This window comes from Kwoniella shivajii, chromosome 7 (genome assembly GCF_035658355.1).
Source record: "Kwoniella shivajii chromosome 7, complete sequence".
NCBI lineage: Eukaryota > Fungi > Basidiomycota > Tremellomycetes > Tremellales > Cryptococcaceae > Kwoniella > Kwoniella shivajii.
This window is the reverse complement of record NC_085914.1, coordinates 419119-446113: the sequence shown is the minus strand read 5'-3', so window position 1 is coordinate 446113 and position 26995 is coordinate 419119. Positions and strand designations below refer to the sequence as shown.

General features: G+C 44.8%; 11 protein-coding genes across 11 annotated transcripts; 5 read left to right on the top strand and 6 right to left on the bottom strand.

Annotated features, from left to right (window-relative positions):
• Positions 1-464: 464 nt before the first annotated feature.
• On the top strand, positions 465-1762 carry IL334_005284 (uncharacterized protein; the record flags this gene model as incomplete). Its single annotated transcript, XM_062936997.1, has 7 exons — positions 465-498; positions 636-761; positions 848-978; positions 1247-1291; positions 1371-1436; positions 1512-1539; positions 1710-1762. The coding sequence occupies 7 exons, from the start codon at positions 465-467 to the stop codon at positions 1760-1762; spliced, it is 483 nt and encodes a 160-aa protein (XP_062793048.1).
• A 695-nt stretch (positions 1763-2457) lies between these two features.
• Positions 2458-3365, bottom strand: IL334_005283 (uncharacterized protein; the record flags this gene model as incomplete). Its single annotated transcript, XM_062936996.1, has 8 exons — positions 2458-2466; positions 2534-2609; positions 2669-2735; positions 2795-2812; positions 2875-2959; positions 3044-3103; positions 3155-3276; positions 3338-3365. The coding sequence occupies 8 exons, from the start codon at positions 3363-3365 to the stop codon at positions 2458-2460; spliced, it is 465 nt and encodes a 154-aa protein (XP_062793047.1).
• A 391-nt stretch (positions 3366-3756) lies between these two features.
• On the top strand, positions 3757-6241 carry IL334_005282 (uncharacterized protein; the record flags this gene model as incomplete). Its single annotated transcript, XM_062936995.1, has 8 exons — positions 3757-3855; positions 4334-4451; positions 4504-4772; positions 4910-5159; positions 5220-5342; positions 5404-5706; positions 5770-6073; positions 6130-6241. The coding sequence occupies 8 exons, from the start codon at positions 3757-3759 to the stop codon at positions 6239-6241; spliced, it is 1578 nt and encodes a 525-aa protein (XP_062793046.1).
• A 348-nt stretch (positions 6242-6589) lies between these two features.
• On the bottom strand, positions 6590-7115 carry IL334_005281 (uncharacterized protein; the record flags this gene model as incomplete). Its single annotated transcript, XM_062936994.1, has 2 exons — positions 6590-6814; positions 6885-7115. 2 exons carry the CDS (start codon positions 7113-7115, stop codon positions 6590-6592), a joined length of 456 nt encoding a protein of 151 aa, XP_062793045.1.
• Positions 7116-7437: 322 nt separating this feature from the next.
• Positions 7438-8099, bottom strand: IL334_005280 (uncharacterized protein; the record flags this gene model as incomplete). Its single annotated transcript, XM_062936993.1, has 3 exons — positions 7438-7538; positions 7599-7815; positions 7884-8099. The coding sequence occupies 3 exons, from the start codon at positions 8097-8099 to the stop codon at positions 7438-7440; spliced, it is 534 nt and encodes a 177-aa protein (XP_062793044.1).
• Positions 8100-9352: 1253 nt separating this feature from the next.
• IL334_005279 (uncharacterized protein) lies at positions 9353-10447 on the top strand (the record flags this gene model as incomplete). The annotated part of the gene is made up of 2 exons (XM_062936992.1): positions 9353-9367; positions 9425-10447. The coding sequence occupies 2 exons, from the start codon at positions 9353-9355 to the stop codon at positions 10445-10447; spliced, it is 1038 nt and encodes a 345-aa protein (XP_062793043.1).
• A 444-nt stretch (positions 10448-10891) lies between these two features.
• Positions 10892-13049, bottom strand: IL334_005278 (uncharacterized protein; the record flags this gene model as incomplete). The annotated part of the gene is made up of 8 exons (XM_062936991.1): positions 10892-11586; positions 11634-11705; positions 11752-11870; positions 11919-11988; positions 12034-12474; positions 12536-12715; positions 12764-12877; positions 12929-13049. 8 exons carry the CDS (start codon positions 13047-13049, stop codon positions 10892-10894), a joined length of 1812 nt encoding a protein of 603 aa, XP_062793042.1.
• A 38-nt stretch (positions 13050-13087) lies between these two features.
• IL334_005277 (uncharacterized protein) lies at positions 13088-13983 on the bottom strand (the record flags this gene model as incomplete). Its single annotated transcript, XM_062936990.1, has 4 exons — positions 13088-13456; positions 13506-13729; positions 13785-13863; positions 13915-13983. 4 exons carry the CDS (start codon positions 13981-13983, stop codon positions 13088-13090), a joined length of 741 nt encoding a protein of 246 aa, XP_062793041.1.
• Positions 13984-14438: 455 nt separating this feature from the next.
• On the top strand, positions 14439-18487 carry IL334_005276 (uncharacterized protein; the record flags this gene model as incomplete). Its single annotated transcript, XM_062936989.1, has 8 exons — positions 14439-14690; positions 14743-16877; positions 16924-17051; positions 17107-17325; positions 17380-17614; positions 17665-17920; positions 17982-18202; positions 18256-18487. 8 exons carry the CDS (start codon positions 14439-14441, stop codon positions 18485-18487), a joined length of 3678 nt encoding a protein of 1225 aa, XP_062793040.1.
• Positions 18488-18790: 303 nt separating this feature from the next.
• IL334_005275 (uncharacterized protein) lies at positions 18791-21116 on the top strand (the record flags this gene model as incomplete). Its single annotated transcript, XM_062936988.1, has 7 exons — positions 18791-19442; positions 19506-19668; positions 19719-20181; positions 20232-20447; positions 20502-20645; positions 20694-20859; positions 20914-21116. 7 exons carry the CDS (start codon positions 18791-18793, stop codon positions 21114-21116), a joined length of 2007 nt encoding a protein of 668 aa, XP_062793039.1.
• Positions 21117-21305: 189 nt separating this feature from the next.
• IL334_005274 (uncharacterized protein) lies at positions 21306-26156 on the bottom strand (the record flags this gene model as incomplete). The annotated part of the gene is made up of 13 exons (XM_062936987.1): positions 21306-21494; positions 21543-21614; positions 21662-21734; positions 21781-23148; positions 23194-23293; positions 23396-24892; positions 24944-25186; positions 25233-25520; positions 25574-25621; positions 25676-25819; positions 25867-25958; positions 26006-26034; positions 26088-26156. 13 exons carry the CDS (start codon positions 26154-26156, stop codon positions 21306-21308), a joined length of 4212 nt encoding a protein of 1403 aa, XP_062793038.1.
• Between the last annotated feature and the right edge of the window lie 839 nt (positions 26157-26995).

Here is a 26995-nt window from a genome sequence, read left to right as displayed (position 1 = left end):
AGCTCATTTGGCCTGAGTAAGTATGGGAACGACATTTCATCGTCGCTTGATGTTGGGTAGGAGTAAGTTGACAATGATTAGCTGAGCATGAGAGCATACTGAGCTAGGTGATGGAGGTTCAGAGCACCATGGACCAGAACCCGATTAGAGCGATTTGGGAGGTCGTTTCAGTTCGTCGTGCGCTCTCGGAGGGCGAAGAAGTTGCAAAGTGCGACACACGAGGGAAGCTGGAACAAGTGGATGCCAATGCGAAGTCGGATGATACAAGGAAGAAGGGCAATTTATCACCTCCACCTCTGAGTTGGGATCCAAAGTGCCACAGCGAAATACCACTCGCAAACCACGTGTATGGAGATGCTTTCATATGATACTTTGACCTTTGTTTGTGAATCATTACTTCTTTTGACGATACCTCAACCTGTTTATCGCTTCACATATCGAGAAAGTATAGCTGCATTGATAGAATGTTGAATTACATTATGCTGGTGTCCCGACAAGGTGAGTGCTCCATATGTCCCACTCCAAAGTCTCCCACTTTCGTCAATCTAAACATTCTTCTCTACTCGACAAACACGTTCTTGTCGAGTACCTCACACATCGTACCACATATGAGCTGACCTCGACGAATCAATAAGGGAAAGTACGTCTCGCAAAGTGGTTCCAAACGTTACCTCCTAAGACAAAGGCAAAGATCGTAAAAGATGTGACTCAATTAGTACTAGCTAGAAGAACAAGGATGTGCAATTTCCTGGAATACAAAGGTGAGTATTTTAACAAAACATGCCTTATAATCGACATCATCGGCGCGTAAATGATACATGGAAGCTGATACCTTGCTCCATGATAGACACCAAAGTCATCTATCGGCGATACGCATCACTGTTTTTCATCACTTCTATTTCACCGGGCGATAATGAGTTGATCACGTTAGAAGTCATACATCGGTATGTAGAGGTTTTAGACAGGTATTTTGGCAATGTGAGTTTAACGCAAGAAATAAGTCGCATGTACATGAAGGTGTATGGAGAAGGGAAAGGAGAAAAGGGGAAAGGAGAAGAGGGAAAGGGCGAGAGAACGAAATAACCAAGAAGAAGAGAGGACAGGTGGGAGGAGAAGTGGAGCTTGACAGAAGGAAGAATGCGGCCGGTTCATCGCAAAGAGAGAAATGAGGAAATGGAGGGGAAGCTGGAGTGCAGCGATGTCAGCGACGGATTCAATGTCTGAATGCTGATTATTCTTGCTATAGGTATGCGAGTTGGACTTGATCTTCAACTTCCAAAAGGCGTATGCAGTGAGTGTCTTCTCTTTTCGAGACTTTGGGCGTTGTCATGAGTGAGCCATGCTAATAAGCTACTGGTCATGACTTCCAGATTCTAGATGAACTTATCATAGCTGGTGAACTACAAGAATCATCCAAGAAAGCAGTACTAAAGATTGTACGTTGACTTCCGTCACTCACCGCATTATAGGATATCATGTCGGCTAACTGGCGTGTACTTTTGCTTACTCAGGTGGCTCAATCAGACGCTATTGAAGAGGGTGAGTCTCTTTCTACCAATCTGAAAGAGAGTGGGTTTGTGTGAGAAGCGGAGGGGTGAGTAAGCCCCTTCTCATCTCGTAGAAGGCTCCATCTGGGTGTGGATAAGGCAAGAGAAATGCAGGTGGTAGAATATATGGTATTTGAGCTGATCACACATCACGAAACACAGCCGAAGTATCAGAAGACTCGTTATCTAGATTAGGTAGCTTAACTAGATCGTGAACCATTAGCAGTGTATAGACAACTTGTACAGTATGTATAAAAAGAATACGAAAGAAACGAACGTGACCTCTGCTTCCAACGTTTGCACTCCCACCTCTTCCTTCCCTTCTAGCCTCAGCCTTCGCGCCACACCGACTTGTTCTTTGACTCTCACTTTTCTGCATCCTCCATATTTTCTGCTTGACAACTTATTCAACCGTAAGAAATCATAGGGAAAAGCAAATACTGCTATTCTCATTCCGAAACGGCTGTCATGGATATATCTTGGAATACACCATCTCCTACAAATGGCCCCTCGACGCCAAATGAGAAACACTCACCGGAAGCCAGCGTGAAGGCGTCATCTCCCCCACTATAGCACCATGTGGTTAGAAGATATACTCGAAGATGCAAGAGCAAGTTCACTTGAAGTAAGAGGCATGTTGCTCGTCGATTTCTCCACTAGAACAAGGCAGAATATACAAGTGTCTGCAGTCAGGTTAAGCTAGGTCCAATGTAGACCAGATCGATCGGTCATCATTCTCATATGTTTCACATAAATCTATCTCACAAGTAGTTCATCTGTTACAACAAATCATTTTACATACAATCTTTATCAATGTAATTCCTCTTAAAACAATCCAGATCATTCTTCCTATCTCTTTTCTGACGTGTTCGCAAGGAGTCATCTAGCAACTCTAATCATTCTGATTCATCTAGACAGTCTACGCATTATGCATCAGCTCAATGCACCACATCAACGAGACATTCAGCTAAATGGAGTATACTCACATCGTCATCATAATGCCATCTCGTCAATTTCGGGTTACTGGGAGCTGTTCTAACATATCTATCGTTCCCTTCGGGTCTACGTATTTGTAATGCATCAGCTTTCTGGCTCTGCGTATCGATGGTATTCACACGAACCTTTCCTTCTTCTTATTAGAAGCTAACATGGATTGCATCGTTATGCATATAGCAACGGCATTTAGTACTGGTTCCGAGTTCGATGTCAGCTTGATTCCGCTTTGTTTGATTAGTTCAATCACTTACCAGGTGACCACTCAGTACCTGTCAGATAGTCACCCATCAGCTTCAATAGCAATCTATGTGTGAGTCCAAGTTTCACTCACCAAGTATTGATGCGCAGATATGTCCATTCGAATAGACGTGAGGATGCAGAGGTGGTTGATATTGCTCAGTCGCAAGGAATGTCACCTATAAACTGATTGTTAAATATGTTGCCATGCTACTTGGTGTATTCCCAGGGATATGAGCCGTTTGTGATGCTACTGAACTCACCTCTGGAACCTCGATTGGATATCTGTTCCCAAATCTCATCCTTAAAGCAAAGGTCTCCCCCTGTGTGCAAAGCATCAGCGTTCCTCATCTTACAAGTATAAGTGAGCTCACCTTGTATATCGTCTCCTCTCCCAGGACCGATATCAAGAATACCCATTCTTTCATATCATCAGCTGAGAGTAGTACGATCCCTTCAGGAGTTCCTTTGCTTTGTATTTCGGTCAATTCCTTCACTAAAATGGTCGCATGAGCACTCGAATGACAATGAGCAGATGAAGAGATAGATGAGCCCACTCAATCGTTTGGGAGCTAGTCCCGCCATTGTATGAAGGTTTTTATGAACAGACAACTGACGGCTAACTGAAGAGAAGCGGGAACGATGATCGATTTCACGGGTCAACTTTTCTTGTTGTCCTTCGTTGGATGAACACGATAGACTTGCAATCCACTTGGTGTTTTCAATGATACTATGCCGTTCCTAACCCTTATCTAGCGGTGGAAGTGGAGTCCCCAGACGGCCGCGACGAGAGTGCCACATTCAGTGACATATGAAAGATGAAATAGGGGATAAACCTTTGTTTCCAAAGTTCTGACAACTTTACATCAGGCAGCTATATATAAAACTCACGATTATCTATCACTAAAAACGCACTTGCATGCGTACTACATTCATTTGGGCTTGTGACTGAATCTGAACTCAAAGACATCCAGAGATGGCTGAAGACGGCCGAAAAGAACAGATCATAGTTGACTTGGAAGCAGGCTCGGAATGGAGGTTTGAATTAGAAGCAGACGAGAATATAGCTTTGAGGGTGAGTGCATAATTTTGCTTGGATGGTCGTATAGTGAACTCAGTGCAAGCCATGATCTTATCCTACGTGAGTCATTCACTTTCTCTCTAGATCACAGACAATAGAGCTGATATAATGGTATGTCTGCGTCCCATTTCCTTCCCCTCGTCTCATGTGGACATATCTGCTGGCCTTGCTTGAATTGCAATGTATATGTAGTATGACCCCTGCTATGTTATCCAAGCATCGGTATTTCTCTATACATGATTTGTGCCCCATCCGTAGCTACCAATAATGCGATCAATATCGTGACAATGGCGGTTGAGTCACCATGTTCACATCAGCCATATGATGAACGGTTCCTTCCCTATTTCATCTCCTCGCTGTCCTGATGTTTAAATACCGATTGAAAGCCAAGCAAAGATCCATCTCAAGCTCTGTTTAGTACTCACATTAACGCGATGTACTGATTCTTCCTATTACCTCTTCTTTGGCACAGATCCTTTCACCCGATCCAGTCTTCATCAATTCCGAGGAATTACCACCAGCAACATGGTATCCTATACATCGGTATACGAAAGGATCTTTGTATGCACCTACCGCAGCAAGGCTTGAAGGTGGGTGTCTCATCTTGGTTATATTTTCTACGAAACTGATTCATGACCTCAGTGACTTCCTTACCCGCCTCTCAATATACCTCGACATCAACTATCCAACCTCAGCTTCTGAATCTTCATCTTGCACTCGAAAGGAATCGCATACTAGCAAAACGTTATCTCTTTAATAAGGGTTCCAGCGAAGTGGTGAGGGGTCCTAGAGTCATGGTGGTTGGCCCGCCAAGCTCAGGTAAAACAACAGTAGTGAAGAACCTGGTCAACCTTGCTTTGAGTACAGGGATGGGTTGGACAATTGGTGTAGCTGGTTTAGATCCATCAAGCGTAAGTAATCTGTCTATGTATCACCGCACTTTGTTTCGGACCCCAGTCTGCATTGCACTGGCATAGATTTAGCTTCATGCGCGTCACCTTTCGAGGTGTGAGGAGATGCTGAGGAACTTGACATGACGAATGATCAGCCTTCAAATCTCATTCCCGGTACCGTATCAATCGCAACACCCTCTCATCCCATTCCAACGCATCATCTAGCCCATCCATTTGGATCACCACCGACTTCGATACCGTCAAACATGCTTTCCGCGGATGTAGCTACTGTAGGATGGTGGCTGGGAGGACTAGAGCCCACCAATAAGAACGCAGAAGTTTGGAAAGTTCTCATTGAGAATATGGGGAGTGAATGGAAGAACAAATGTGAGAAGGATAAGATGGGTGAGCCAATGCCGCTGCGTATAGTTATAGCAGAGGAAATTCATTGACAGATACGTGTAGCCCTAGCATCCGGATTGATAGTCGACACGTCAAGTGCATTCACAAACCCTTTACTCGGAACGAAGAAAGATGATCCGAAAGCTAGGTATTCACTGGTAGATCAAGCTGTAGATGCTCTCGATAGTAAGTGCATTCAAGTGGGGTTTGATAATATCCGATAATCTTCAGCTGACGGCATATTCAGTCGATACAATCCTAGTGATAGGTCATGAAAAGCTCCATATCGACTTATCTCGTCTACCATCCCTTCAATCAAGGGCAGTGAACGTGATCAGAATCCCTAAATCCGGTGGAGTGGTGGATTTGGATGATGCTCAAAAGGAATTAGTGCAATCATTCCAAATCAGAACTTACTTCTACGGTGAACCCATCTTACCTAAAGAAATCAGTGGGTTGATGGGAAAGATGGTTGGTTTCGATGGTAGCTTGAATCCGTATAGTTTCCAAATTGGTTGGGATACTTTAGTCGTATTGAGGGTTGGTGAAGGTGTGTCAATCGTGTATCTTTCAGGATTGACCTTGTAATCTGCTGATGCTTAGTCTTACTCAGAAAACTCGGCACCCTCGTCTGCCCTCCCATTAGGCTCATCCCGGACACTTTCACCTACTCGACTTACGCGAGTAGACCCATCAGGTCCAGCGCATGTAGTGAGACTACTGAACACGGTACTTGCGATAGTAGATATCAAGCCTGAAGATCGATTGAAACCGGAAAAAGCACCAAAAGAAGAAGTGAAAGCTGAACCTGAAGGTGAAGCTGAACCAGTAAAAGAGGAGGAAGAAGAAGAAGATATGGAAGAAGTTCCATTCAGGGAGGAGATAGGGAAAAGAGAAGTCTTAGGCTTCATCGTGATGTGAGTGCAATACACCTTTCACGATCCGATTGATGATAGCTAATTCCTCTATGTAGTACCGCAATCGACGCCCAAAAGAAAAAATATACAGTCCTCTCACCAAGTCCTGGTAAATTACCATCTACGGTAGCTATTGCAGGCTTTGTAGAATGGGTTGATTCGGCATAGCACTATTTGACCACATCATATGAATACCTATATAAGACATCCCGAGCACGATTGCAAGACGATTTAGAAAGTCACAAAGTACGATACATAAACTAGACAAGAGAGTACAACGAAACATACACAAAATGATGAACGTCCGCAATACAAGAGCAAATCCTGAATATGCAGCGCTATACTAAGGGCTGACTTCCTTACCATTGTTCTTTGTTCCAAAATACATCAAACAGATAGTCGTGGTGATTACTGCTATCGAGATAAGAGCGCAATGTGCCTTCTTCCTTTGCATCGTATGGTGGTCTGAAGAGCCACATCTCAATCAGTATGATTGATGGCTATAGAAGAGGAGTATCAAGCAGTCTCACCTGAGGATGTATATTCTCCAATTTGAATTTTCAGAGTTTGAGGAGGGTTTTCAAGTACTCTAGGCCATACTTCATCGAGTATTTTGACCCATCGAGTGGATTTAAACTTTGTTATAGAGTCCTGAGTTTCGATGGGGAACAGAAATTCTATTCTCTCAGATGGGTATCTTGACAGCACCGGGAATCCCCTTTTGACGATATCGATTGTTTCCTTAACGAATCACGCTTTCATCAATATCAAATTCACAGAAATCTCATACATGTATGGAACATTCACTTACTTCCTTACTTTGACCCAGTATACCCATCGCCTCTTCATCTTCTTTCCAATTGCCATTCAGCAAAACGTAATTGATGTTATGGATGACGGATCCACTAGCACTCCCTCCACCACCCAATCGAGGTGGATAAGCGGGTGGGGTATCACTGTGTTCCTGTTCATCTGCCGACCATAACGGTACTGACTCTTCAGCGTTCTTCATGTCTTTATGATAAGTGGGCAACAACGACATTGGGAAAGCATCAAATAGCGATTGATACTGAAAATCTCAAATAATTCGTTCTGACTAAGATGAAAGCGAGTTGTTCAACGTTTGCACTGCTTAAATGATGGAGCGTCCGGATATCCCCGAACCACCGTTTGTAGTCACCTGACCATATTTACTTTGGCGTATAAACTTTCTCAGAAAGGGTAACATGAATATACATGTAATGACTACAAATAGAGCGTGTATATACCGACAAACAATGTACAAGATTGACAAAGAGGATATAAGAAAACAGGTGGGACAACAAGATCCATTCAAGCAAAGATCCTGACTGCGTTTAATCGAATTAATCGAAAAAACCTGAGATACCTAAGATCCCAAAGAGAACAAAAGGACTGAAGATGCCGGTCACAACAGCAGCGACAATTTTTTTTTCTCTGTTGTTTCCTATACGTGATGAACAATTAGCATGCTGGCTGTCACCATAATTGGGGAATCGAAACTCACTTCGCTGCTCGTCACCAGGTCCATCTGCGATTTGCACCCTTAATCTTCTAGGGGGATTGCTCTTGAATCCAGGCCAGGCTTCATCCAAGACCTTACCCCACCTATCGTCACGTACCTTTCCTTCAGAGTCGACTTCTACGGGGGAAAGGAATTCGATACGGTCAGGAGAATATTCAGCCAAGGTGTTGAATCCGCGCTGGACTATAGCGATTGTTTCCTGTTGATTCGGTCACTTTATAAGCTTTCTTATAGCGCTAAAACGGATCTTAGTTGAGACTGGCTCACCTCCTTGCTTTCGCCTAGGACGCCCAAAGCATCTTGTTGAGACCCTTTGATTGGCCACCGCGGTACGAACGTATAGGTGACATTATGAGTGGTTGTACCGGATGATTCTCCTACTCGAGGTGGATAAGCAGGAAGTGAATCATCATCGGAAGAGAAGAGAGGGACGCTCTCCTCGTCGTTCTTGACATCTTTCCTGTATTGAGGGAGTAACGACATTGCTGACAGTCGGTCAATATGAGTGGCGAAAGAAGAAAGAGAAGAAATGAAAGGGAGAGACTATAATAGTCAATTGCACCGCTTGAGAGATCCTTCCACAATGCGAAGCGGAGACTCCCGCCAATATCATCACTTCCTGGACGGAAATAATCTGGGATGATTTAGCTACAAAGGGTGTGAAGTATAAGTTATAACTTACAGAAGAAATGCAGAAGACAAGGATATACAGTACTAGGTAATATTATGGAACATAGAGGTACACATAAATATTGCAATTGATTCATCAACTAAGTTGGGCGAGAACAAGCCACGTTCACCTATATAACAAAACCTACAATAAGGCTTAGCATGCCGCGGAACATAGCTGCGTTTATACCTATCTCTCTTATTTCTCCTATATTGATGATAGATCAGCATCTTCTTGGATATCACATGTACAAGGACTCACTCTTCTTGTCGTCACCTGATCTATCTGTACTCTGTACCGACAACATCCCGGGTGATGTGTTCATGAGTCCAGGCCGCGCTTCGTCTAAGATGGTGCTCCATTCATCATATTTCACTGGATAAAGCAACTCCACACGATCTACAGGGTATCTGGCCAGATTCGGGAAAGCAAGTTGGACAATTGCTATAGTCTCCTAGATTCATCAGGATAGCATGAGCGCCTTCGAATTGAATGCAGTCTTCGTGGCGACCTGACCTCTTGGTCTCACCCAGAACGCCCAAGACATCCTGTGGAGACCCGAGAGCTCGTCATCTGGGTTGTCCTTGTCCAGAGTAAGTGACCTTACAAGTGGTCATTCTGGACGATCTTCCCACTCTTGGAGGTAAGCGGAGTATGCATTGTCCTTTGGTGAGAGGAAAGAGGAAATTTCTCTTCCTTGTCATCGTCGACGTTACTTCGATATTGAGGGCTTCCGGACACTTTGTCAGCATCTCTGTCAGTCAATGTGATCAAATGAGAGGAAAGAGATGCATAGGAGACGATTATTCGCTCGATATCTATAGGAAAAAAGGACATGCATACTCTACCGGTTATCTTCAAATGCGATGCGGTTCAGGCACGCACTTGAATCAAGCTTAAACATTCCGGACCTGGGCGTTATTTTCTCATGCCAACACCATACGTACTTATACGGAATCGAGTAGACCTGATGATTTGTTTTTATACTTGACATTGTCGTTTTCTGCTCAAAACATCTTATAACTTATCGCCGTTGTACATGTCAACTGGACGTGCCAGATCAATCATGCAGTTCACAGAAGTAGGTCAATCTCTCATGATGCGAGCAGCTTGCCGTGCTGATGAATTCCGGCTTTAGGTACTTCCCACTTGCCATTCGCCACTTCGCTCTGCATCCCCTTCATCGCCTACAATGTCACAGTCATCGTGGTCGGTCCTCGACGATGTGACCGACACTGATAGTTCTGAAGATGATGCCTCAGCTCCTGCCGCTTCGGATTCGGTAATTTTGCAACAAACGCCACCCCTTACTTCTCTTGATGTTCCAGATGCACTCAGCATCTGTCGGTCTCGCATTGCGGACTTGGAGAAGCAAGTCAACATACTCAAGGGTCAAGTATCCGAATATGCGTTTACAAGCCAGAACCAATCTGAAGAAATCACAGAAGTCAGAAGTAAGTTGAATAATCTGGAAGAAGAGAAGAGATATTCAAGCGTGGAACTTGATCCCCAGACCAAATCTCAGGAAGACGCTATCATGTATCTCGAACATCAACTTGCCGAAGAAAAGATTAAGACCCTTGGCAATAGATTGGACCAAATAGATAAGAAGATATGTCAAGAGCTGGACATGTCACCGAATGAGCTCAAATTAGTGGAGATGACAGAAGAGATCAAATCCCTAACAGCGGAACAAGATCAACTTGTCAGCGGGATGGAAAATCGATATCAGAGTATGAGCGATAAACTGTCTAAACAGGTCTCACTTAATTCCGACTTGAAATATATCAATGAGAATCTCAATACTACCATTGACTTTTTGAAGAAAGAGATCGAGAGATTAGGTGGAAACTCAACAAATTTGGAAAAATTCAATTCTACTATTGATGTACTCAAGAAAGAAAACCATAAGTTGCTGAAACAGAATCAGGAGTATGTCAAAGAAGAAAGGAAGAAAGAGATCGAGTACCAAAACCACACTGAAATGTTGAGAACAGAAAACGAAGATCTGAAAAAGAAGAATCAAAAGCTTAGTAAAGTATTCGAGAAGAGTAAGGGCGAATTGGAAGATGAATACGAGGAATTGGAAAAGTCCAGGAATGATGTAGTCCGACTGGAACCCTTAGCCGGAGAGCTCGAGAACGCTGGTAAAGAGGCCTAAAAAGAGGAGCATGATCGTCATGATCCGTGAAAGTCTAATATGGTACCAGAAGCTAGACGATATCTTCATTCTGCTGGCTGATCTTGATGCTCCCCGCTCTCTGCTGCTGTTCATTTAGCCTAAGCTTCACCTCAGTGCCGTCTCTCATCCTTCCCAGAGCCCGCATCTCGTCCTGCAATATCCTTGGCTATGTGTCTACCACACTCTTCCCCTTCTCTTGCATTGTCAACTTATGGCAGGAAGGTCAACCTCCTTGCACTAACAGTGTCATCTTCACTGCCTGAAGAATGGCGGCACTTTGTCCGGCTACACCGCTCGCCCGATTACCATTACTTTGCCATTCGCCTGCAACTATCGTCATTTCGTGAACGTTCAGTTACGATGTATCAACGATAACGCATCATGCATGTGTTTTTAATCTCTTATGCTTAGGTAGTTGTATTTCTACGAATCTTTCTTGTCAATGTCACCTTGATAGCCTTCTATTCCAGCTACATAGTCCTTTGTCAACTTTTCTTTCTCTTCTGACGTTCTCAGTGACCAAGCAGAAGGACTTCTTTTTGCGTATTTGGTCTTCAATTCTGCAGACTCCTTCTCCCCTATGAGCTCCAACGCTTTTTGCATGATTAAGATATTCGGTGAAACACCTTCATCACCGAGTTTAGATAGTACCTCCTTGGCTTTTCGTGCATCTTCCGGTGTGACTTCCAATACGCCTCTAGCAGCGGCGTATATTTCTTCGGGAGACTTGGCTGAATTAATGAAAGAATCGCTGAATTGCCCAGCGGGGGAAGGGAGAAGAGAAGGTAATTCGGCTTTGATGACCGATCTGACTGATTCGGGAATATCGGTAGATGAGGTTATTCGATTGAAATGAAGGATTTGATAATGTAATGCTGGATGAGGTGAGAGTGATTGAGCTGTTTTGAGACATCTGAGAGCGGCGAGATATTGCTTCTTTCGAATTAATATCTCATATCCCGTTGTCCAAGTTTCCACTCTGTTGGCTGCTAATCTCTCTAATGGTTTCCAAAGTTTTAGCGCATCGTCCAGAGGAGTTTCGGTTTTCAGTAGCTGAGTTCCAGTAGGATCAGAATCGGGTACAGGTGGATCGGATTTCTCCCCTGATGTCGCGGCGGCTACAACGATGTCAGCATTATAAGGGAACGAAGATGTAACGACTTACCCTTCTTAGCTTTCGCTTCTGCCTTCTGAGCCTTCTTGGCTTGTTTCTTACGTTCTGCTTCTTCCTCTGCGCCTGCAAGGTGTCAGTGTGTGTTTGAGGGAAGGAGTGGATCACTCACTAAACTTTTCCTCGGTTATGCTTGGATCATCGAATATCTTGGTATACAATCCGATAGCCGCTAGTGCGCCCTTGAAGTATCCGGGGTGAGAGCGGAGTTGGTCTTCATATCGCATCAGACTGTGGAGGAGGTCAGGACGATGGAAATAGATGATGGAAATCACTCACGAAATGTAAGACGAAAAAGTCATTCTTCTCATGCAGTAAGTGTGGAAATCATACTGATCATCTTCGTAGTCTTGGAAAACCTAGTTGTTGATCAGCGCTAAACAAGGATAGTCACTCACATTGATCAAACCGTGATATCTCTTCAGTGCCATTGCTAAATTACCCTGTCTCTTATACGCATCCCCTTGTTCTTGCAAGAACCACAAACATTGCAGATCGGTCAAATCTTGTGTAGGGGAGATATCCTTTTTCGTGAACATAGCTAATAACTCTTCAGCTTTCTGTATTTCACCTGCTCGTAACCAGTATTTCGCGGCTTTTCCATTCAAGAAACGATCTTGTCCATCCAATAATCTAGCTTTTTCCATTTCGTACGCAGCGTTCAATACATCTCCAGCACGTTTTAGTACCATGGCTTTGGCCATGTACAGTTCAGGAAGTGTAGGTGTGTGCTCAAGAGCTTTGTCAAGGAGGCATAGCGAGCGGCTGTGTGATGGGGTGGGTTGAGATGGATGTGATAAATGTAACGCGAGGAAATAGTATGCCCAGAGGAGCACTGTAGGTGGTGATATCGATCCTGAAGAAGGGTCAGCGCGATGCGATGAAGATTGACTCACCATCATCATTCAAAGAAGCGTCCTTCTCCAACTTGGCTACGATTTCTTCAACGATATCACCGACAATTTTCATCTTCTCACTATCCGTGTATACACCTTTCACATCGACGAAGAGAGAAGGCACTCCTCGTTCTAAGCCTTTGACGATGTATGCTTTGGCAAGGACTCGAAACTTATCGCCTATAAGATATGTCAGTTGTGTACAAGAGTACGAACTGTCCCACTAACCTGATGAGTAGTCCAATGCTAGACGACGGGGAGCGGCTGAACGAGGGAAAGAGTCGGCGAAAGTTGAGAGCGTTTCAAGAATTTTCGAACGTGAGTCGTCGGTGAGTTGGGCAGCTACAAGTATCTTAGCCACTACAGCGATTCACAAGAGTAACCCATACTCACAGAGATCAATTCCCTTGTTCCGTAAGTACCCTTTGTAATATTCCAAGTTATCCGAATTCTGCTCTAGTAACTCTTGATAAGTTTGCAAGGCTTCATCTTGCCTTCCGAGGTTAGTGAGCATTTGTGCTGAAGTATTATCAGCGAGTCCCTCCCAAAGATTCACTCACCTTTAAGCAGGGTACATTCTCCTCTAGGACTGATGATACCATCCCTTACACCCTGTCTCAATTTTTCTAAACCTTCTTGATCTTTTCCAGCTTCAATGCAAATCTTGATCACATGCAGCAGGATCTGAGCTTTCTCAGGCTTGGTTGCACCTTCAGTCTGTACAGTGCTTTGATAATCGTTATACACCTTCAAAGCTTCTTCCAAATCACCGTTGAGTTGGTGAGCGATCATCAGGGCGAACCAAGAAGAACGGATTTGGGGTCGAAGGAGGAGATAATGGTGACGTGCTGCTAAAGCGGGTCCATATTGACGTGTATGTGTGAGTAACGCTATTGAGTCTCGTATCAGGGGAATGTTATCCTTCCTCAGAATATTAGCAAATACCCCAAATCATCGAAATTGTACTTACTGGATCTTGCTTTCGAGCCATGGCGAAAGCCCGACTAGCTTCATCCCAATCTTTCCTACTCTTCGCCAAAATACCTAACACATGCCAGGTGATGTGACTTGTGATATCTTTCTTGATAGCTAATCTAGCCATAGCTTCTGCCTCTTCTTTCTTGGGAACAGCGGAAAGCGTCAATGGTTCGGGCAAGGAGGAATGCAAGGTGAGTGCTTTGAGAGCGAGAGTTTCTACAACGAGCTAGTCAGCTATCGTTTTGTAATGATGCTGAGTATAGTGACTCACCGCCATGATTTGGAAACTTCTTCAAGATGGTATCGGCAGCTTTGATACCTTTCTTGTACTGCTTCAGCTCGTATTGCGTCTATGATAAAAGTCAGTAAGAACTGATATTTATGAACTAGGAAAAACCTACGAGCAGCTCTCGGAACAGCTTGCTCTCCTTGTCTGGTAGTTGACGATGTTTGGGCGCTGGGTGGGCCATCTTGTCGCTTGCTTTTGAGGTGAGATATGTCTTGAACACAACGAAGGATCAGCAGATAAAAAAGTTGAAAATGGCAACTGCAATAGCAACTGAAGAATATCGAAAAGGAAAGAACGCTATGGGTTTCGGAATAACATCTCGTGGATGTAACTCGTTATCAGGCTCACTCTTCCTTCTCATCCCGCTTTTACCCCGCATTCTCATCTAGCCATCAATAACACCGCATCAATCAATGTGCATGTACTCTTCTTTCATATCGCAGCAGCGACGACGACGACGACGACAAGAAAGCGACGTCCATAAGAACGAGTGATATAAGTGGTGGCCAACGGGCAACAAGAGGCTGCGTACTCCCATAGTCGTTCACGTAAAAAAAACCACAACAAAGGTTCGAATCTCATGCGTCTTCGAAGAACCTTATAACATCTGGCGTTCATGCTGAACCCATAACTAATATGGACAATTCTTCCGCATCAAGATCAAGGACTTCTTCCATGGGTGCCGACGACAACGAGGAGGAGATCCCTAGGAGTATCGCTTCAATACGATCAAGATTTGAGAATTTGGCCGCGGCAAACGGTCCAACCGTTATAAATGGTCTGCAAACGTCTTCTTCCGGTACTAAGAATGGGTACGCCTCCAGGGGAAGTGTGGATATGGGCAAAGCTGCGAGTCTAGGTTTCAATGGGGATTGTAGCGCTGTTAAGGTGGGCTAATCATCATCGTGAAATGAGCGCAAGCTTATATATCCGTACTCAGCCTTCTGCCATTTCGAGACCTTCTACCCCTGCGCCGAGTTCCTCTTTAGCAGTCCCATCATCGCCAAAACTTTCGGTTCCCGATACAAACACCGTTCCACCTCGACCTAAAACGCCAAAGCCTGCGCTCAAACGCAACGGATCCACAACACCCGCATCAAATCACTCGTCGACTGTCGCCCCTTCCCAAACCTATCAACCATCTGACTTAGCGCCAGAAAACCGCGCTTCCTTAGCGTCTCCTGATCCATCTCGCCCTACGTCGCCGAACCCCAACAGACGTCCACCACCCACTGTACCAAGCAAACCTTCTTCAGCTGTAGTGACTCCCAGTGGATCAGACGATGGATCAGAAGAAGATCGTTTCATCTCTGTCAAAGCGCTCAGAGAACGCTTCAGCAATGGACCCAACGTAGAAGCCTCGTCATCGAGCGTACCTCTTCCAAGATCAATGTCCGATGCTCCTATCAAAAGCGCGCCTGCTATGACCGTCAAGCAAATTTCTGCACCGACCATCAAGCGGACTTCTGCCGACGGCAAGACAGAGAATCCCGTATTACTATCCCCGCCAATCGAGCCCAAAGTGGATATGCCATCCTCTCCTATACCTATCAATGATATTTCCCATCCACCCATCTCACGTACTTCTTCACCCGCTCCACCAGCACCCAATCGAGCTCGCAAACCACCGCCTCGTATAACACCGAGTCCAGTATCCTCCGTGTTTTCCAGCCCTGCTATTCCGCAAGAAGAAACATTGCCCGATACCCGCCCTGCACCGCCTCAACTCCCCCAGAGAAAACTCACAATCGCATCACCAGACACCCTCGAACCAATACCACCACCACTTCCTTCCCGGTCCAGAGCAAATACAATAAGCAAAGCAGAGAATGAAACTATGTCATCTACATATTCACCTCCACCACCTCGCCTTCCTACACGGAACGCCACCGTGCCTCCTGGTGGTGCTGCCCCTCCTCCTTCCCATCCATCTTCCCCTGCGCGGAGTCGAGACAACACCAATGAGCTTCCACCTCCACCTATACGCAGTGCGCTCATGCACAAGACATCCATCTCCACTTCGTCTCCCCCTCGGCGGCGGAACAACTCTGGGGAGAAAGAGAAAGAAGAAGGTTACTCTGAAGATGAAGATGACGAGCCTGAGGACACTTCGGCTTTGGCTGGGCTGTCTGCGGCCGCCAAGCGAATGTTGGATGATTTTCCGGATTCAACAGAAGCCAATCGACGTCCACCAAACTTCAAGCCTGACCTTCGGATTCGAGATTGCCACCATGTCTCTGCATTTGCAATGTTTGGTCGGTATGTCTGCACAGGTTCTCATCATGTCAGGATATACGACACTCAACTGAGTGAACAACCGATATTTATTATTGATCTCAAAGAGGTGGGACTCGAACACAAGAAAGATCCTAGAGTGACGACGATGTGTTTTCGACCCGGTGCGACCTTAGCTGAAGAAGGCAGATATTTGTGGTGTGGAACGAAGGACGGTCATCTATGGGAATTGGACATATCTACTGGAGCGATCACTTCGACAAAAGCATCAGCTCATAATTTCCCAGTGTCTCATCTATTCAGACACCGTAACAATCTCATTTCTATCGACGAGTCTGGCAAAATGCTGGTATACGAGATAGCTGATGTGGAAGGGAAATCGCCAACGTTAAGTAGGACATTGAGGATAGCAGAAAAGTTCACCTTTGCCAAAATGATATGCGGTAAGCTATGGACATCATCTGGACCCGCATCGAGATCCACTACTTCGGCAAGCACATCAAGAGGGCCAACTGTACGAATATACGATCCTTGTTCTGATGGTAATATGCCACCTGCAAAAGTTGCCTTTACAACCGAATGGACAGGTGCCGTTACCTCTGCGACTCTCATCCCAATGAAGGGCGATACGATATACCTAGGGCATGAAGGTGGTTTCATCTCCCTCTGGGACGCGAAGGAGTTGAATTGTATTCAGGTGTTGAAGATCTCCACCACCGATATCCTATCTCTAGAAGGCGTAGGTGAAAGACTATGGGCTGGAAATAGAAAAGGTCAGATATCAGTATACGACGTTAGCAGAAAGCCCTGGTTGACTATCAATCAATGGACCGGTCATCTGTAAGTTTGCTAATGCTGTACTTTACTAGCGCTGACCGGGATTTAGTGACGCTCCGGTACAATCGCTCGTGGTCGACCCTTATTCGATCGAGCATTTGGGTAGATACACCTGCTGGTCATTTGCTAGAGATTGCATCAGAGCTTGGGATGGGTTGTTATCGGTCGATTGGATTGGTGGGCGAATTTCTTATTTCCACTCGTTGAATCTCATGCGCTTATAATTTCGTAGATAAACAATTACTCATTCGACAAGCGGATTACTGTTCTTTCCGGGAAATAAAGCTTTTAGTCTGTTCATGGAACATAGACAGCGTCAAACCGGCTGATTTGACCGGACCAGAGAACTCCAAGTGGTTAGAGGAATGCTTGAGAAGTGTCGATTCACCCGATATCATAGTGTTTGGATTCCAAGAAGTCATCCCTTTGACAGATAAGAAGATCACTGCTAGTGGGATTTTGATTCATTTTTAAACAGAGGTATTTCGCTAATGATGGCTCATAGAAACAATACTCTTTGGGGGCAAGAACAAGGACTCATCTTCATCTTCGGATAAAGTGTCACACGCTTATAGATTGTGGATCGACAAACTTACACAATCAGTTAGAATGGCGACGCCCGCTGATACCACCTACGTGAAAGTCCATTCCGAGAATTTAGTCGGGCTGTTCACCTGCATATTTGTGAAGAGTACCGAGAAGGACAGTTTGAGTAGTCTGGATATCACTACGGTGAAAAGGTATGTTTTCCAACCCTCGTTGGGACCTGGCTAACACACCTGGACTATAGGGGGATCGGTGGGATATACGGTAATAAAGGAGCTATCGTGTCCCGATTCGTCATGGATGATACGTCAATCTGCTTCATCAATGTTCACCTAGCTGCTGGACAATCACAAAAAACAGCTAGGAACGCGGATATAGCTGCCATAATGGAAGACAAAGCTATCTTCCCTGCGTCAGGAGAAGAAAGGCCTTTTGTCCTCGGTGGTAATGGAACGGGGATATTGGATCACGAGTTGGTGATTCTGAACGGTGACTTGAATGTGAGCAATAACAGAGTTCCCGCATATTATACAGGTTGTAATTAACGTGACTAACCGATAGTACCGTATTGATCAACGTCGTGAAAACGTAATCTCTTCCATCTCGGCTGGAGAACTCTCTTATCTCTTAGAGCACGATCAACTGCGGAAGGAAATGAGGAGTAATCATGCGTTTAGATTGAGAAATTTCGAAGAGGCTCCTATCACATTTGCACCTACATACAAGTATAATCCGGGAAGTAATGACTACGATTCTAGTGAAAAGAGACGTATACCCGCTTGGTAAGTTTTCACCTCTTTCGTTTGAAAGTCCAGCTTATTCACGCTCAATTTAGGTGCGATCGTATACTGTATCGCAAATCACCTCACATCAAAACAATCAACTATCGTCGTTATGAACCGACTGTATCTGATCATCGACCCATATCAGGGGGATATCATATCACACTGAAAGCGGTGAACTCGCTGAAAGAAATGGACGTGAGAAGGGAATTAGCCGCTGAATGGGCACAAAAGGAAAAAGAAATGTTAACGCAGATGCAGGATAACGTTGATTCCTATACATAGCATATATATACTTGAAATTGTTCCGTTGTAGCCTATACGCATGGCAAAATGAGACCTTCAAAAGGATGTTCGACATAATATGCGTGCAAATGACAACGGAGAGGTACAAGTGTATGATTACTTATCGCCAGCCACTGAGTGTCATTTTACAACCAGCATGGTGGAGGTGTTCCTAACCGTTACTACCCCATTGAAACCGGTCGTCATGCTATCTCTGAACATCGTCTTCAAGCTCCCATATCACAAATTCTCGTATCACTTGCTGGTTTTGGCGGTGTAGAAGTTCATGTCGTGCTGCATGCGATGACTGATCTAGATAGAGACTCTCGGCACCTATCGATACAACCGCCGTTTCATGGATATAATCGACCTAGAGACTCGACCATAGCAAGTGAAGGAGAAGCAGCTGATATATTTGATTTATATGGCAACGATGAAAATGGGCAAAGGGAAAGCTGGAGATCTTCGACTGGTGGAGATGATGCTCAAAGAGATTCAACGATTGGACTAGCAATTGGCAATCCTATCCAAGAGGAAAAGGAAGGGGACGAAGAATGGTCAGGTCCGATGGCTGCTTTAGGAATAAACGATTCAATGAATAACAATGACCATTCAAGAACAAGGAGATCAATGGGTACACCTGATATATCAATAACAGATCTAGGTAATCCGATAGGTTTATCTTCTTCAACCCCTCAAAAAAGAAATTCATATGATAATCCTAGGAAATCAAGTGCGAATTCACAAGATATGACCCGTCTAAGTCCACAGAAGATCAGAAGATCTTTTGGTAATTCAACTGATCACAGTAACGGAAATGCAAGTAGCCAATTTAGCGCAAGTACAAGAACGAGTATCAGTGATATCGGTAATAAATCATTGACAAGTGTTAGGACGAATGGATCCAATCAATATCCAGGTGAAGAAGATGATGCTTTTTATATCAGATCCACATGTGGGTGATGTTCCTTATCATCTATCTTGAGATCACGTTGCTGATACACCAGGATGGAAACAGACGCAAGGCTGGATAGCGAAGGTGTGCATGGAGATGGATGGGACCCAGGGGTGGAACGTACACGAGGTGGTCCAGGAATGGGCAAAAGAGCTACTGTATATCCAGCGACAAAAGCAGGTGATATCGGTGAGCAGGAAAAGCAGTTCTTGGCTAGTTTGGATAGGTGAGTTTTGCCATCGTTCGTGAATAAGATCAAACTGATCGTTCAACTAGATACGGATTCATCCACGAACCCCTTCGGAACCGATCAGAAACTCGATTAGCACTGATACCGACAGCACCATTAACGAAGATACCTAAATTACCTTCCTCATCACCGTTAAAAGGTAAACCACCGGTTGAACCGAACTCTTCATTCGCACCCACAGACTCGGGTCCTTCAGCCCGACTTCCGTCAAGCCCGAATATAAATTCAAGCGAAGTAGACAGGATGAAGAAGAAAGAAGCCGAACGTGTTGGTAAATGGGGTAAAATGATGTCAATCAAAAACAGAGACCAAGGTGGTAACATTAGTCAATGGGAATGGAGATCAGATGTCGACAAGAACAAATTGATTAAAAGGATATACAAAGGTGTACCGGATAGGTGGAGGATGGCTGCGTGGTGGACTCTCGCTCAAGATAAAGGTAAAGGGAAAGAAAAAAAGTCTTCAAAGGAGATTGGGGATGATTATAGAGTGAGTTCCATTCGGCTTATAATCTGGGCAAAGCTGATCTTCATATCCAGAACACACTAGACCTACCATCGACATTCGACGTACAGATTGATCTAGACGTTCCAAGGACAATATCAGGACATACAATGTTTGTCACTCGATATGGAGCGGGTCAAAGGAATCTATGGCACGTCTTACATTGTTTCAGTCAAGTATGCGAAACATGTGGTTATGTCCAAGGTATGGGTCCAATAGCAGCTACCTTGCTATGTTATTTCGATCCGGAGGTGAGTATTTCTTGTACATTTATTAAGTGAGAATTAAAGGCTGATCTGGTATAGCGAGCATACACTCTTCTAGTGAGCTTACATGACACATATGGAATGCACGATATTTTCGAACCTGGTTTCCCTGGATTATTAGAAGCTTTCTACGTTCAAGAGAGATTGATGGAGTGGTTATTGCCTGATGTCTACGAATCTTTTGTAAGTCGTCATTACACCATATCATATACAATTGCTGATACAATTTAGCAACGTAACATGATATCATCTTCATCGTGGGGTACGAAATGGTACATCACATTATTCGTTAATACAGTACCTTTTTCCCAACAATTGAGACTATGGGATGCGTTATGGTTGGATGGTCCGGACGTGATGATAATTACCAGTATCGCCATTTTATGGGCGTTCAAGGGCAAGTCTCTTTTCAATTGAACTTGCCGATCCTTACTAATGCTTTGAGGTGTAGATCTACTGGCAGCTCCAAATGCAACATTCGAGTCCATTTTATCATTGCTATCATCATATTTCGTTGCTGAAGATGAAGACGCTCTCATGATATGGATTAGGAGAACGATACATTCCCAAGGTATAAAACCTAAAATGGATGAATGGAGATCGGAATGGAAACATCTCGTAAGAGAAGGAAAAAGTACTACTGCTTTGCTGTAATACCATTAATAATCAGTATAACATATATCATACGTAGGCGCCATGCAGATGACATGAATCATTTATACAGTTTTGCATGATCACTTCATAAATCTATATGTGGAAGTGTGAGAAACGTTTCGAACTAATGAAAAATATCAAACCAAATCAAACCGCGTAACCAAAGTAATAATAACAAGACCCATTCTATTATTGGGCAACGGCAAAAGCAACGACGGAAGTTTCAGAGTGACTGAGTGAAACTTTGATACTCTTACTTCCAGCAGCAGCTAAAGCGTCTCCTGAGAGTTTGACTTCTGGACCTGAACCAGTAGAAACAATTTCAATGTCTTTTAATGCCGCACCTGCACCTTTGGATGGGACCGAAAGAGCTTTGAACTGTCGAGATATCAGCAATCGCCTCAAACTCTATCACAAGCTACTTACCACTGCCTCTTTAGCTGCCCATCGTCCTGCGAATGAAGCGGTTGGATCAGGGGCAGAAGTGCAGTATTTGATCTGCATTCTCATTAGCGATGTTTCTACAGAAAAGGATACCAGCTCACCTCTTCCTCGGTAAAGTTTCGTTGTCGGAAGGTATCAGAAGTGGGCACACTGGAGATCAACTCGGTATCGACTCTGAAGTACTGTTAGCTAAACTCTATCATATCAATGAAAGACTCACCCAACACCTTTCACATCACTGGCTTGAGCGAAAACTGCTTTGAGAGTTTCTGCGTTCTTTGTGTCGAGAGGTATAGAAGAAGGTAACTTCCCTTGGAAAGCATAAGAGTTCTTTGATGGTCCAGCTCTGGCGAGTGGATTGAGTAACACGCCAGCTTCAAGCTCAGCAGAGTATGGAGGAGCTTCTTTGATCTGCACCAAGTTATTGTTGACCATAGCTTGCGACATTCTAGAGTAGGTATTAAGTTCTCGTTGAGACCTTCTCTTTATGTATTCTTGTAAGTCATGTGGTTGCAACGAAGCGAAGAGGTATCGGGGATGAACGATGGCTATTTGCCCACCGACTTGACCGAAACCAAAGGACGTTAAAAGACCACATTCCAATCGTACATGTTGTATAGGTTTTGATGGGTAGAATAAATGACGGAATGCTCGAAGTTCTTCTGCGATGTTGTCGGCGTTGTGATTACCAGGTACCAAAGCAGAGTTCAACGTTTGGATCATACCGTTGAATTGCCAGGCAGCGGCAGCACCTTTGGGATGACCAGTTAAGGATTTTTGGGCGATCACAGGGACGGCGTTACCAGGTGTTCTTCCAAGTTGTTCCAATTGCAAGTTGGTGACACCAGATTCATTCTTGTCATTGGCTTTAGTAGAGGTACCGTGGAATGTGACCACACCAACAGAGTCCGCATCCAGACCCCAAACAGCCAAAGCACGTCGGAGAGGGGCAATATTAGGATGGGATCCTTCAAGCATACCGAAAGTGGCCAGGGCGTCCTTCTCCTGTCGTCGAGCTTCGTCGTCGATAAAGCTGACTCGAGATTGGAACCAGGTATCGTTGTCTTTGGCATCTCTTCTAGCTTCAAGTTCCAATCGAAGAAGCTCATGCTCGTTCTCAAGCCACTGGGAGATTTGTTTTCGTCGGAAAGCAAGTTGTCGGGCTCGGTATTTGGTATCGAGGATGGGGAGAGCTTCCTTGGGAGTGATCTCTCGAGCGGTGGAGAGGATACCACGACCAGGAGCTGGGATGGATCGACCAGCTTTATCGGTGTGGGTGGAGGTATAAGCGACAATACCTTGGATGGAAGCACCCATTTCAAGAGCGGTCTTGGCAGACATCATGACATGTACACCACAACCTTGAGATTCCATGAAACCTGATCGGGTGGAAGTCATGGGTCGAGAGAACTCGTTGGGTTGTCGTCCCATGGCAAGTTCGGTCTCGGCGTTCGAGGTGGCTTTCATGTTGGCGAATTCGAAAGAACCTTCTTCGGAGAAATCATCGAAACCACCGGCAATCATGACCTTGGCTTTACCACTGAGAATGGAGTCACAAGCGATCTCGACGGATTGGAGAGCGGTAGCACTGTGGGGAATCAGCATGGCACAAGCAGTGTAGCATTGTACTTACCAAGCACCAACGGGGATCTTGACAGGACCGGAAGAAGAGAGCAGAAGAAGATTGACCCATCCAGCAACAGTGTTGATGAAACTAATTATCAGCAAAACCCCTGCAAAAATCACTCACGTTTCTTGTAAAACATCCTTCTGCACATCCTTCTCCTCTCGCCGATCCTTGAACATCGCAGAGAGAGATCCCATACCACCCATACCTGAACCAAGTGCGGTACCAACCTCAGATGGGTGAACGTATTTGTAGAGCTCGTAGGTATCGGTTATACCGGAAGAAATGATTGCTTCCATGACACAGACCAGAGCCCAGAGGGCGGTTCGATCGGTTTGGGTGACAATGTCCTCGGGGATACCAAATCTTTTGGCATCAAATCCGGTGGGTAAAAGACCAGCAACCACTCGGTCGAATTTAACAGCTTTAGGAAGGAAGACTCTCGCTCCTTTCTTAAACTTGACGAACCATTCACCAGATGCTTGAGCCCAGACATCAACTTTATCGCCTTGTTCTCGAACAAATCGTTGAGCATCTTCAGCGGAGACTTCAAGGGGTTCGAGATCGTGGTTGAGCTCGATCTCTTGGTGGAAAGATTTCTTGAGCGGATCATAACCGAAAACAAGATCTGGCTCGATGAGTCGGATACCAGCATGTTCCATAATCTCCTTTTCATACTTAGATTTGACATCTTTATCGTCCACAGGATCACTGGATTTGGAATCGACCCAACCGACATACGTCTGACCGTTCTTCAATTTTCCATCAAAGTGCTTGATATGTCCCATCATCCAAGCTAACTCGATACAACCTTCAATGGTGAGCTCACCACGAGCTTCCATCTCCCATCGTGTTCTAGAAGAACCCCAAGGGCCCAGTTCGGCGAAACCAGTACACACGATGACCTTGTCGAGATCAATGAGACCTTGAAGATGACTGAGTTCAGCGAGGACATCAGGAGAGTCGATTTTGGGGAAGTCAAAGTTGAAGTTGGCTCGAGGTGCGATGGCTACTTTTTGATGAAGTCGTTCGGCATCCCCACCGTTGATGACTCGGAAATCAGCGGCATTGTCGACGGTGATGGCTTTCCTCAAATCAGCGACTCGGTTGAGATCAAGTCGGATAGAGGTCATGACCTCGGCAAGACCGGCAACTCGGTCCATACCACCATTGAGATCAGCCCAGATAGGCTCAATTTGAGTGATGTCGAAGAGGAGAGGGTGCATAAGACCCAGTATATTGAAAGCCATTTCTTTAGCAGAGAATGTTCGTACACCAAGTTTCTCAAGACCTTCAGCAACAAAGTTGGTGGCGCTCATAAGGCCCGTACCACGAGTCCAACCGATGACAGCACCGGCAATACAGAGGTACTCGCCCCATGATTCAGCGGACCATCTGTTGAAAAGAGTTTCAAGGGAGATCTTGGATTCAGCGTAAAGACCGTCGTTACCAAAGATACCATGGTTTGGAGAAAGGGGGAGTACAACTTGCGTAGGTCGCGTGACAAAGTGTCGAGCGGCTTTTTTGACCTTTACAGCACCGAGAAGTCGAAGAAGATTGGTCAACATGAGTCGATGGGCAAGTTCAGATTTATCGTCGATACCATCAATCTCTCGACCGTTTTCAGGTAAAGCAGCAAATGGGATGATATAGTCAAGATCAATTTGTAGGGTAGAATAGATGTAGTCGACAAGAGCTTCGACATCTTGTTTGGACGCTGAATTTGGTTAGCTCAATCACAATAGGATAAACTCACCTCCGTTGAATGGTACAACGACTAGTTTTGAGCCCTTGGAACCGATCTCATGGAAGATGTTCTTGTAGTAGTCTACAGCAGCTCGGCTGTATCGAGAGGTAGTCACAATACAGGTACAACCACCGGAAAGCAAACCCTTCAAGATCTCCACACCGATTGATCCTTTTCCAACACCGGTAAGAAGCGCGGCCTTTTTGGCAAAGGTGACACCGGAAGTAGCGATCTCAGTGAGGACATCAAAGTCTGTGCAGTGTCAGCGAAAACTCTCATCTACGCTGACAATACTCACAGATATTGGTGAGTTTCTGAGAATAAGCAAAACTGGTTCCAGTCTTTCTCTTCAAATGCAAGAAAGGAAGATGCGCTTCCTCCACCTCAGTTCTATCCTCAACATTTGGTCGCAAGAAAGATGATGAGGATCGTCTTTGCTTAGCACCTTTGGTTCTAGTCACAGCTGGGTTCTCTATCACAGCATCTTTACCCAATGATTTGACAACTTCACCGTACATGGATTTGATGGCAGCTTTTTGAGCGGGAGTGATTGAGGGTTGAGAGTTTACAAGCTCCCAAAGCTTGTCTATTGATAAAGTTAGTATCTGAAACATCTGAATGGATAGATAAGTAACTAACCGATATCGGATTGGACCTTGTCAAGGTTTACCGCGGGTTCTACTTCACCTCCAGATGCCATCTCTGCAAAAGTCAGCGATTTCAAGTCGTTCAACTACTTACCTTTGACATAACTCTCAAGCTTCCTCACGTTCTCTCTTGAAATTTCAGAGTACACAATGTCACCTTTGGCCGATACTTCGGTGTGAGGAGCGGTGGGAAGGGCGACATCTCGGTACACGGGGGGTTTGTCGACAACCTCTTGACCTGGTAGGGGTTAGTGGCTATCATGTTTTTATCCGGCTTATGCTTACAATTCTCTAACAGAATCTGTCCAAACTTCTTTACTTTTTCATAGTTGGGACCTTTTGAAGCGTCGGCTTTGTTGATATGGTATTGCATATATCTGTACAACTATTAGCTAGGTCCATGAGTGAGAAGGGACTGGCTCACTGGATAAGTTGGGGATCCGCTCGGTTCATCTATATCATACTATCAGTTATTGTGCCGCAACACGCTTGACTGGATCACCCACAATAGCAATACACCTCGACGTGAGGTCACGTCGAGCTGTACTCTCGTCATCCAAACCAGCGGCTGCCATTTTGGTGGCTATGTTCTTGAACAAAGTCTGGAGGAAAGATAAGAGTCTTGAGCAGCAGCAAGAAAGGGCCAACAAAGGTCTTTGCTGATAAGTTTGGGAAGGATAGGAGATGAGGTATTGGATGAGGTACTGGATAGAGGAGATGATGAACAAGATATTTTTGAAACGTATAGCTAATCCTTTTGATCTTTGTTCAAAAGTCAACTTGGGGGAATCTGAACCTTGGGGATGTGCCACGTGGAGAATGTAAAAACAATGACCCTGAATCTTTGATTATAATCTGCTCGGTTTTATCTTGGTGCGGTTCTAACCGGGATTCAAATGTAAAAATACGAGCAAAGTTAGTGGATTGAAGATCACCGAGCTAACAGTCAGTCGAGTGAAGGTGGGGATATGATGATTCAGCATTGGTGTCCATCATCTATTCCTTGGGGGGACGAGGTGGTAGTCGGACATGTCGAGTGAGAGGTCAGAGGTACCATTGAGAAATGTATAGACGATTACCAATCCTCCTTCTTCAAGGTTCCCAACCCCCCCCCCCCCCAAAAGAGCATTGATTTGTATTATCACTCCTTGTATTTGTATTTATTTGATGATATTATCGATCGGCTATCTTCGGCCCAACTGATAGCAGCGACCAGTGCTGCAATTCCCTTGAATTGTTACCCTAAAGAGATACAAGGCTGCCACGTGGCTGTTGATTTGCTTTGACTTTTGGGGAATTCCGATGGGGATGCTTTTATTTCTAAACCTGTATAGCTTGACAATTATTTACACTTGAACAATTCATCATCTCATTCTTCAGTTTGCTATCTTTGTCACTCCCCATCAATCCCTTC